Source organism: Betta splendens, chromosome 5 (genome assembly GCF_900634795.4).
Source record: "Betta splendens chromosome 5, fBetSpl5.4, whole genome shotgun sequence".
NCBI classification, from domain to species: domain Eukaryota; kingdom Metazoa; phylum Chordata; class Actinopteri; order Anabantiformes; family Osphronemidae; genus Betta; species Betta splendens.
In genome coordinates, this window is record NC_040885.2 from 6,000,283 (window position 1) to 6,009,886 (window position 9,604).

General features: G+C 41.8%; 2 protein-coding genes across 8 annotated transcripts; one reads left to right on the plus strand and one right to left on the minus strand.

The window, feature by feature from the left end:
* Positions 1-2,079: 2,079 nt before the first annotated feature.
* svbp (small vasohibin binding protein) lies at positions 2,080-3,484 on the plus strand. The gene is made up of 3 exons (XM_029151848.3): positions 2,080-2,231; positions 2,426-2,556; positions 2,648-3,484. The coding sequence occupies exons 2-3, from the start codon at positions 2,443-2,445 to the stop codon at positions 2,732-2,734; spliced, it is 201 nt and encodes a 66-aa protein (XP_029007681.1). The 5' UTR covers positions 2,080-2,231; positions 2,426-2,442; the 3' UTR covers positions 2,735-3,484.
* A 688-nt stretch (positions 3,485-4,172) lies between these two features.
* On the minus strand, positions 4,173-6,910 carry fbxo2 (F-box protein 2). 7 transcript variants are annotated; one of them, XM_029151842.3, is made up of 8 exons: positions 6,727-6,899; positions 6,223-6,304; positions 6,121-6,144; positions 5,702-5,747; positions 5,353-5,479; positions 4,881-4,973; positions 4,664-4,802; positions 4,173-4,581 (listed from the first exon to the last, which is right to left on the minus strand). In XM_029151842.3, exons 2-8 carry the CDS (start codon positions 6,247-6,249, stop codon positions 4,447-4,449), a joined length of 591 nt encoding a protein of 196 aa, XP_029007675.1. In that variant the 5' UTR covers positions 6,250-6,304; positions 6,727-6,899; the 3' UTR covers positions 4,173-4,446. The 7 variants fall into 7 exon arrangements, with proteins under 7 accessions (XP_029007675.1, XP_055365017.1, XP_029007676.1 ...); XM_055509042.1 differs by lacking the exon at positions 4,881-4,973 and having other exon boundaries at positions 6,727-6,910; XM_029151843.3 differs by lacking the exon at positions 6,121-6,144 and having other exon boundaries at positions 6,727-6,897.
* Positions 6,911-9,604: the final 2,694 nt, after the last annotated feature.

Consider the following 9,604-nt stretch of genomic DNA (forward strand, 5'->3'; position numbering starts at 1 on the left):
TGTGTGTGTGTGTGTGTGTGTGTGTGTGTGTGTGTGTGTGTGTGTGTGTGTGTGTCTTGGCTTAGGAGGTTGTGGTGGCTTTGTGTGTTCAGGGCCGTCAGAGCTGCGTTTCTTCATTTAGAGGTACAAGGCTGTGACGCACATCTGTACTGCTGCCGCCTCTCGGCTCCCGCGTTTCTACACTTTTACTTTCTTAGTTTCTGATACATTCATTCTCCTTGATGCTCATTTGATCCATGATTGTGCCAAAGTATACCACTATATAATACTTACACTGTACTACTACTATACTATAATAATAATATCTGTGTCTGTGTCAGAGTGAGCCCGTGGGACTGAAACAGAACTAGTTATCGATGACTTTATTCCTTCATTAGGAGCAATGGAAGCCACAGTTTTCACACCTTGGCAGAGTTCTATTGGTTGTGAGCTGTTGTTTGACTCACTGATATCACTCAGGGAAGGAAGGGATCAATGCAAATGTGTCAGAACAACCTAATTATTTCATCCTGATGATGAGGGTCACTGAAGTCAACCATAGCCACATACTGCAGCCCTGATGAGGCAGGACCTCGTATTTTGTTGGTAGCAGCTCTTACCATTAGGACTTTTATGTTGGAGAGGCTGAATTGTCCTGTACTGCAGGAAGCAATGTGAGCAGGCTAGCTCACATGGCTTCCTGTGACCCGCACTCCATGCCTGAAGTTGAGGGATGACAGTCTGTCTGTTCCTTCCTTGATGTTGCTCTTCGACCAGCAGGTCTGCCTCGTCTACATCTTTCAGCAGATATTGTTCCAGGCAGGATATTGTTCTGAGGAAGACTGCTCTCCTGTAGCTACGGCATAAATCCAGGTAAACCTTTGGTATGCCATACAATGAGCCTCTGCAGCAGAATACTGCCAGAGGCCATACACACATTCAGAACTCCCCAGATTCACCACAGCACGGAGGAGAGGGAGCCTGGTTTCAAACCATGATTTTCCACCAATGTTTAGTCAATGTGTCCATTTCTAGTGAGTGTTTTTGTTCCTGGGGTGATGCATTTGTTCTGGACCAGCTTTTAGCTGGTGTCAGGCTCACACTCACCAGCTGATTTACACATTTAAGAGGTTCCCTGAGGGGAGTGGGTGTAATATGTGTGTGTGGTCTGAGCGAAGCTTGTCAGTTAGAGGTAAGATAAGATAATATCTCATCTTAATAGTCCCACAGTGGGGAAATTGCTTCACACAACAGCAAGTATAGAGCAAAGAATACAGCGACAGAATAAAAGACAGTTTGTATTAGCACAGTACAACGCAGTACAGTACAGCGGTAGAATGAGGTCATTGGAAGGGTTATTGCACAGTGTTTAATTATAAATCTTGTTCCGAGTTACCATTTACCTGTTCTTCATCTAGAGCAAAGATGTAGGAGACACTGAGCTGTCAGGGAACAAATGTGTTGCTGAATGTTTTAATGGCACCAACTCACTTAATGCTCTGCTGTTATTATATTTCCAAACCATCGCAACAGATAAATGTTAATGCAACATCAGACAAACAGGGCCACAACTGCTCTGTGGGACAAGTGTGACACCTTGTGGTCGCATATAATGCTGACACATGCTGACAGGGAGTTTCATCTACTTAACAAGACATAAGAATCATAACACAGACAGCTGTATATGGTGCTAAATTACCGACATATATAAACAGTATCACTGACAATAAAAAACATTTTCATTGTTCCTACAAGTCCATCTATGCTCTGAAAACAGCATAAGAATTCTCGAAATACAGCTTCGCCACATTCATAGGAAGTGAATTTAAACAGACAAAAACAAACATATATATTAGAGATTAGCATCTGGCAACACATAGATCAAGCAGATCGAGCTGCTTAGCCCCATGGCTGCAAGTTGAATTCACCTTATTGTATTAGTAAAACAACTTAGTAAAAATTTGTGAAACAAAATTAGTAAAAAGTGTCATTAGTGTTAGTATGATTATGACTTACTATTTACAAGTAAAGAACCTGAATGTGTCCTAAATGCTAGACAACATCTATTTATTTTTTGGAACCTAATAACTAAATAAAATAGAGACCGGAACCTTGGTACGAGCCTTTCGCTGTTCACGTGGGACATGTTTTGCAGTGGCGCCCATTTGTTTCAAACAGCTAGTAGCTAGTTCTGTGTCCTGGGTTTATTGGGTTACCAGTATTGGTGTTTTCATTCTTTAGTCTTGGTTACGGTAAGTGTTTTCTTCTTAGTGCTCTGAAGACAGGGATCAAGGTTTGAATGAGGTCAGCGAGTATCGTAACGATGCAGTGGTCCTATTGCATGTCGATGTTAAAGCTACTTCTAGTCAACGTATGCAGTGAGTCCTGCAGCTGTTCCGCGCCGATTGTCAGGTGTTGATTCACCTGTAGGTTGTTGTGATTTTAGGGTGCACTGCCGTCAACATGGAGCCTGCCTGTCGTAAAGACAAAACAAAGCTGAACTCCACCCCAACCAGAGGTGACCGAGCGAAGCAGAAGTCCGCACAGCAGGAGCTCAAACAGCGGCAGCGAGCAGAGGTGGCTACACCAGCACACGTCAACCCAATGCAGACCGCGAAGCCAGTGTTGGGTTCAGTCGTACAATCAACTGTCTCCTCTGCATTTGTAGATTTATGCTCTGAATAAGGTGATGACAGAGTTGGAGCAGCAGCAGTTTGAGGCCTTCTGTAAACAGATGCAGTCACAAGGAGAGTGATGAAAGTCCAACCACCTCTGGCTTCGTCTTCCCTCAGGACCAGGACCTAAAGCTCATCCAAAGTCTCCACATACGACACCAACTGTGACTGACACACACTTCATTTATGGTGCTGTAAAAGTATTATTATATACCTGAGGGTAATGAGGTGAAATGTCTGAAATCTGAGATCACTCTGTGAGAATAGCTAAAGAAATGTGTGGGGCTAAACTGTATGCACCAACAAGCTTATGCTACATTTATCAGAGCCCTTGGGTTTCAGTTGGATTTCAATCAACAAAATCAAACAGTTGTTTACTAATGTCTCTGCTCAAAAGAACAAATAATCCTATTTAATAATAATAATAATAATCTTATTTAATATATGTATTTGTTTTTGTACCTATTGTATTGTTTAACACAATAACATTTGCACATTTAACATTTATAACATCTGCATTTGTCTGTAGAAATAATCCTGGTTCACTTTCCTACTCAGCGTTTATTTGCTTGAGTCTAGGTCACTGTACTGGAGCTTGGACGGGCCCTTCATACACTGTCTGTGTTAACGGTGCCCTCTCAATGACCTGCACAAGTTACTGTTACATTTCCGGTTTGTGGCTATGCTAGTTTGTTTATATTCTTTGGATAAACAATATAGTTTATAACACAATGATATTCATTCATAGAGTTATGGAATCAGCACGAATATATTCATTCTTAGAGTTATGGAATCAGTTGTTGGAAATAAAATAAAATTTTTAAAATGTGTCTGTTTTTACCAAAGCTTCAGCAAGAGTCAGATAAAGTAGTTGAACAATGTATTTAAGTTTACATTAACCTGCTGTGTGATGCTGGTAAATCTATCTATAAACAAATCTATAAACAACCTATGTTTCTGACTTATAGTATATATTTTATAAATAATTATTTTGACATTTTTCCCTTGTTAGCAGCAAGTTACTTAGAGGAAAGTCAGAAAACATAGGCGAGGTACTACAGAAAGCTTCACACGCAGCAAGGGTTCTGCTAGAGTCCAACTGAGACACTTGTTTTTTTTTCTATATGCACTCGTCATGTTAACCCTGAGATTAATTAAGCAGCCTTTGAGAAAAGCTAACCTGCCTAAATGTAACCGACCTGACCTGCTTGCTTCAGATTCACATGTCTGTGTAACACCAGGATAGCGGGGCTTAAAGTTCAGGTTCCACATCCCCTTTTTAGATGATTTATAGCCTCTTCAGTATTTCTTCTTGACTAGATTCAGTCCAGTGTACAGTCGCTGGCCTTGAACAGTGGCAGATACTGGATGTTACCAACTTACAAGTGAAATGGTTTAGTGCAACACATTATTTTTATAATAGAGTAAACCTGCATGTACAGTAGTTGATGGTAACAATCTGTTTCTCCTGCCTCACCTGCATCGGTTTCTGGTAAAGGACAACACACTTCCAGTCAATTCTGTGGTAAATACAACATTCCAGTTTATTTACGCATACTGTATGAACGATAAGCCTCCTAATTAAATCCCCAACAGCCGTGCAGAGGTTATATAGCAACTAATATCAGCGTTCTAACGGTTTGTTAGGCAGCATTCTGGATTCTTAGGATTGGTTTGAACAGCAATAGACTTGATAGAGTGAGGTACAGTATAAGTCATAAGGCCTCTGGAGACCTGTATCACTCTGCTTCTCTACAGCCTGTAGCAATTTTCACTGGTTCTTCCTTTCTGTTCAGACTTCAACAGTAACAGAGCTCCCTGTGACCCGCACTCCAAACCAACCTTCCCAGAACTTGGTGTCATTACCTCCATGTTCAAACGTGATGAAACGCATCCCAGGGCCATAATTGGAAAATGTGTGCGTGACCTGGAGTGGAAACAGACAGAGAGAACCACTAAGCTGAGCTGAGCCGCTATGAGCTCTAAGCATAGCCACACATCCCCGTTACCTTCCTCCATGAGCAGTCCTCGCTCTCAGGGTCCAGAGTCACAGGCTCAGATTTGAACTCCTGTATGAGCTCACAATCGTTGTCCAACAGACACACAGTCATCTGATATGTGCAGCCACAGTCCGTCCTCCCACAGTACCTGGTCAGAAAAACACACGTTAACCAGAGGAGCCAGTCGAAAGTGTGTGATCTGCACGTCAGCATCCTTGTGTCTTACCAGTCCTCTGCTGTGACAGCAGGCTGAGCATCCAGCTCATCATCTGAGTAACCCTCAGCCAACAGGTCGATTACCTGTCTCTTAATACAAGGCCTGAGGGCAAACATTTAAACGATAAGTGCTAATCCTCTGCACGTATACAGCGCTTGTCTGACTGGTCCTCAAAGTGTTTTGACACTGATCTCATTCACACGTCAGTGGCCAAACTGCTACAAGACACGATTTAAGATCACACACTATTCTAGAAAGATCTATAAAGTCAGATGTCAGTCAACCGAGTTATTTGGGGCATTCAAACTGCATGTGACACATCCAGACAGAGTCTTGAGTAATGATTATTATTACTTATGTTCAGTCTAAACTGAACATCAGTCTAAACCGAACATAAGCCCAGAGCCAGAACAGAGACACGTGTCACACAGCTCTGCATTAATAAGCAAGACAAAGGAGGTGTAAAGTAAGAGTCACTTACTCAAAGGACGTTGCAAAGTACTTGGTGACACCTTCCAAGCAGAAGTCATGGCCACAGTCTCCAGGCATGTCCTCCACCTTCCACTCGTTACCTCCATTCACTATCAGTTCCCAGAATTCCAGCTGTTCTGGAAGGAAAACGTCTTCTAGTGTGTAACATTAAGGTTAAATATGACAAACAACAGGATCTAAAACCTAATTCACTCAGATGTTTCTCCACATGTTGGATTATACAGCTATAAAACACCAAACGTCACATTAGTAAGGAAGGGTGTCGGCTTGTATTACCACAGTATAATGTAATAGTCAGGTTGTGTGCAGAGACATGTGTGTATCAGTAGAAAGCCTACCTTCCCCATAGGGATTCTTCAGCAAGTTCCGAGCCATGTTTGGAGTCTGCACAGGAGAAACAGGCTCTGAACAGGACAAACAGGCCACAAACACACTTAGACTTAGAATAGTACATGAGTTCCAGAGAGCAGCTGATGGTGATGGTGCAAGCAACTGGACCAGTTGCAGCTTATTGAGGGATTTACAGCAGTCAATACAGTGGCTACAATGAACTGGAAAGCAGGCTGTGGGGTGCAGTGATGTTTAATAATGCAGACCAGCTGATGAGATGCAGGAGTAGAATGACAATAGATGGGGAATTTAGGGAAAAGAGTCCAGGTACTGTATGTGTGATGCTCAAACAAGGAACAACTGACTGAACTCTGCAATAATGTGATGAACCGAATGGGAGGGAGGGGTGGGAGTTCGGTGGTCTTACATTCCCTATAACACCCTCTGCTCTCTGTATAACACACAGTAACACACAGTAAACCTGCTGTTTGAAACATTAGGCCACAAACTGCCAACTCAGCGTTATTACGTAAAACAGGTCTTTGTGACGGGTCATCCCAAAGACGTCTACGTCAGAGCAGATGCAGGCCTTCACTGCAGCTCACTAGGACCTGGGTTCAAAGTCAGAAAGATGCAGAAAGCGTTACAAGGGGCTGTGTGGGCTCTGCAGTGTCAGACTCTTCCGCTAGAACCACGAGGTCACTTCAACGCTGCCCGGCCGCTGATGTTTTGGCCGTTTACGGGCTGCTAGCCCGCCGTTAGCCGTCAGCTTTAGCCAAACCACAACAAGCGTGAAGCTGTGACGTCATACGCTCTTCCGCAAATAGGTGTGGCTTCACCCGTGAGACTCCTAAAATAGTGTTTTGAAAACACTGTTTTCCGACAGTGAGAAATACACACTTTGAGATGGCAGTGTGGGCGAACTGCAGGGCTTGTTGGCATGAAAAACCTCTGAGACATTGAAGTCCAATATTTTTTAGCATGAAAAGCAGTATAAGCAGTCTTCCTTAAAGAAGTCTAGTTCACTACTTACAGACAAAGGGCGTCCGAGTTCTCAGATGAGGTTTAATCCTCTGCAGGAGAGCGGTGCATATGGAAACACTGCAGCTTTTATAGCAGACATCAAGTAGACAGGGAGGGAGGGGAGAGAGAGCGGAGCTGCGACATGGAGGCAGCATCCATGACTCAGCAGAATCCAATAGAGCGACTCAGCACAAATGTCACCGCGGTCAAATGAGCCGGCGCATCTGACTCATCCTGTGTGTGTGTGTGTGTGTGTGTGTGTGTGTGTGTGTGTGTGTGTGTGTGTGTGTGTGTGTGTGCGTGCGTGCGTGTGTGTGTGTGTTTACTTCTGGACTGTATTTAATAAATTCAATAAAAAAGAAATATAAATAACGAAAAAGAAAAAGAGGAGTGACTTAACAGAATTTAATAAACATGAAAACAGTTCCTCTTACAGAACAAAGTAACAGTAAGTTAATCAAATCTGGTTTATTAAATATCAGATCTCTCTCATCTAAATCCTTGTTAATAAATGACTTGATAAGTGACCATCACATAGATCTGTTCTGTCTCACTGAAACCTGGCTGCAGCAGGATGAATATGTTACTTTAAATGAGTCGACTCCAATGAGTCACATCAACTATCATGTTCCAAAAAGTACAGGTAGAGGTGGAGGAGTAGCAGCAGTTTATAAATCAGATTTATTAATTACTCCTAAACCTAAACATAGTTATAACTCATTTGAGAGCCTCACTCTGAGCATTTCTCACCCAGACTTTAAAATTCAGAAGCCAGTTGTGTTTTGTATTGTTTACCGTCCTCCTGCTCCATATTCTGAGTTCTCTGAATTCTTATCTGACTTAGTTCTTAGGACAGATAAAGTCATTGTAGTGGGAGACTTTAACATTCATATAGATGTTGACAGCAACTGTCTCAGCACTGCTTTTAACTCCTTAATAGACACTATTGGTTTTACACAGCAGGTAAATGAACCCACTCATCGTTTTAACCATACCCTCGATCTTGTCCTGACATATGGGGTTGAAATTGATAATTTAATAGTTCTTCCCCAAAACCCTCTGTTATCTGACCATTTCTTATTAACCTTTGAATTTAGCATAATTGACCTTACAATAGCTGGAAAGAAGTGTTACTACTGTATAGCAGATGTTTATCTGACAGATTCAAGCAGATAATTCCATCATTTTTTGCCTCAATTTCTTGTAGATACACAGAGAACAGTCACCTTAATCCTTATGAACAGGTTGACTGTCTTGTAGAGGATGCTGCAGCTTCTCTACGTATAATGTTAGACACAGTGGCTACTCTGAAGAAGAAGACAGTGAATCAGAGGAGGTTAGCTCCGTGGTATAACTCAGAGATCCACAGCCTAAAGCACAGGACTAGACAACTAGAAAGACAGTGGCGTTCCAACAAAATAAATGTAAACTGCATTGCATGGAAGGACAGTCTAATGAAATATAAAAAAGCACTTTGTGCTGCTAGAAAAACATATTATTCCTCCCTAATTGAGGAAAACAAAAACAACCCCAGGTTTCTTTTCAGCACTGTAGCCAGGCTGACTAAGAGTCATAGCTGTATTGAGTCTACTATCCCCTTAAATCTCAGCAGCAATGACTTTATGAACTACTTTACTAATAAAATTATCATCATTAGAAAAAACATTCAGCAGCGACTTCTTCCAAATGACAGAAAGCACTGTCTAGATCCATCAACTTTAAATTTACCAAATCCTCTGTCTTACCAGGATTTGATGTCTTAAAAGACATCAAATCCTGGATGCCCCAAAACGTCCTTTAACTAAATTCAGATAAAACTAAAATTCTTATATGGCTGATGGAGTTCATTGGGTCATAGGCTTTCTTGTAGTCAATCAGTGCAGTGCATAGGTTGCTATGCCTGGTCTTACAGGCTTGGGTGAGTGCTCTGTCCACCAGTAGCTGGTGTTTGGCTCCCCTGGAGTTACTACCAGCTACATCACTGTCTGGTTTGAGAATTGGACCATCACGGATCACAAGCCCTACAGTGGAAGGTGAGGACAGCTGAGAAGATCATCGCGGTCTCTCTCGCCTCTTTCAAAGACATCCTCACATGCTGCATCGGCAAAGCCACCAGCATTGTGGCATCTGGACACACCCATCACACACTCTTCATCCTACTGTCATCTGGAAGAAGGTGCTGAAGCATTCGCACACTCACATCCAGACTGTGTAACAGCTTTTTTCTACAAGCCATATGTCTCCTTAACAAAAAGGGACTGAACTGATAAACACACAAACAAACACTCTAATCAACAACTATTTTACAAATTGTTCATGCATACTGCTGCTGTGCACAATATTTTACTACTTGTTATTGCAAAAAGTTTTTCTCCGTCATTGCTGCTACTTTCAGAAATGTTTTCTTTTTCTCTCCCCACTACCTCAACTTACTACAGTACGTCATTATTACAGGGTATTAAAATCTGTTATGTTGTTGTTTTGTGTTATCTCACAGCTCTTGTCTGGACATTTGTACAGCAACTATATGTTGGCTCTTGTTGTCATTTGTGTAATAAGGTCCTGTACAGGTAGAGAAAGTTTTCACTTAACTTGAAAATGTGAATCTGTCATGTCTAAGCTAGCCAATTAGGTATCTCAGGTGAGCTAGCTAGTTCTGTCAATTTATGTTTCTAATCTGTGTTGTAAATTTATTATAGTATACAGCACCATGGTCATGGAGGAGTGTTGTTTTGTTTCAGTACTGAACTGTATATGGTTGGAATGACATTAAAACCTACTTGACTTACTTGAATTGAAAAGCTGAGGTTGAACATTTATAGAGCCTTGTTTCACGCTGTATGTGTGAACACATACACATTAAGCCAGAGTATAGGTTGTTTCATGTA

What these genes read in the sequence shown, in the direction of transcription:
- fbxo2 (XM_029151842.3), bottom strand. Translation starts at nt 6,249, where the DNA reads ATGACCCGTCACAAAGACCTGTTTTAC. An exon ending in CAGAGGGTGTTATAGGGAAT is followed by an intron (nt 5,748 to 6,120) that starts GTAAGACCACCG and finishes TCTCCTGTGCAG; the next exon opens with ACTCCAAACATGGCTCGGAA. An exon ending in TACTTTGCAACGTCCTTTGA is followed by an intron (nt 4,974 to 5,352) that starts GTAAGTGACTCT and finishes GTTTGCCCTCAG; the next exon opens with GCCTTGTATTAAGAGACAGG.
- svbp (XM_029151848.3), top strand. Translation starts at nt 2,443, where the DNA reads ATGGAGCCTGCCTGTCGTAAAGACAAAACAAAGCTGAACTCCACCCCA. An exon ending in AACAGCGGCAGCGAGCAGAG is followed by an intron (nt 2,557 to 2,647) that starts GTGGCTACACCA and finishes CTGCATTTGTAG; the next exon opens with ATTTATGCTCTGAATAAGGT.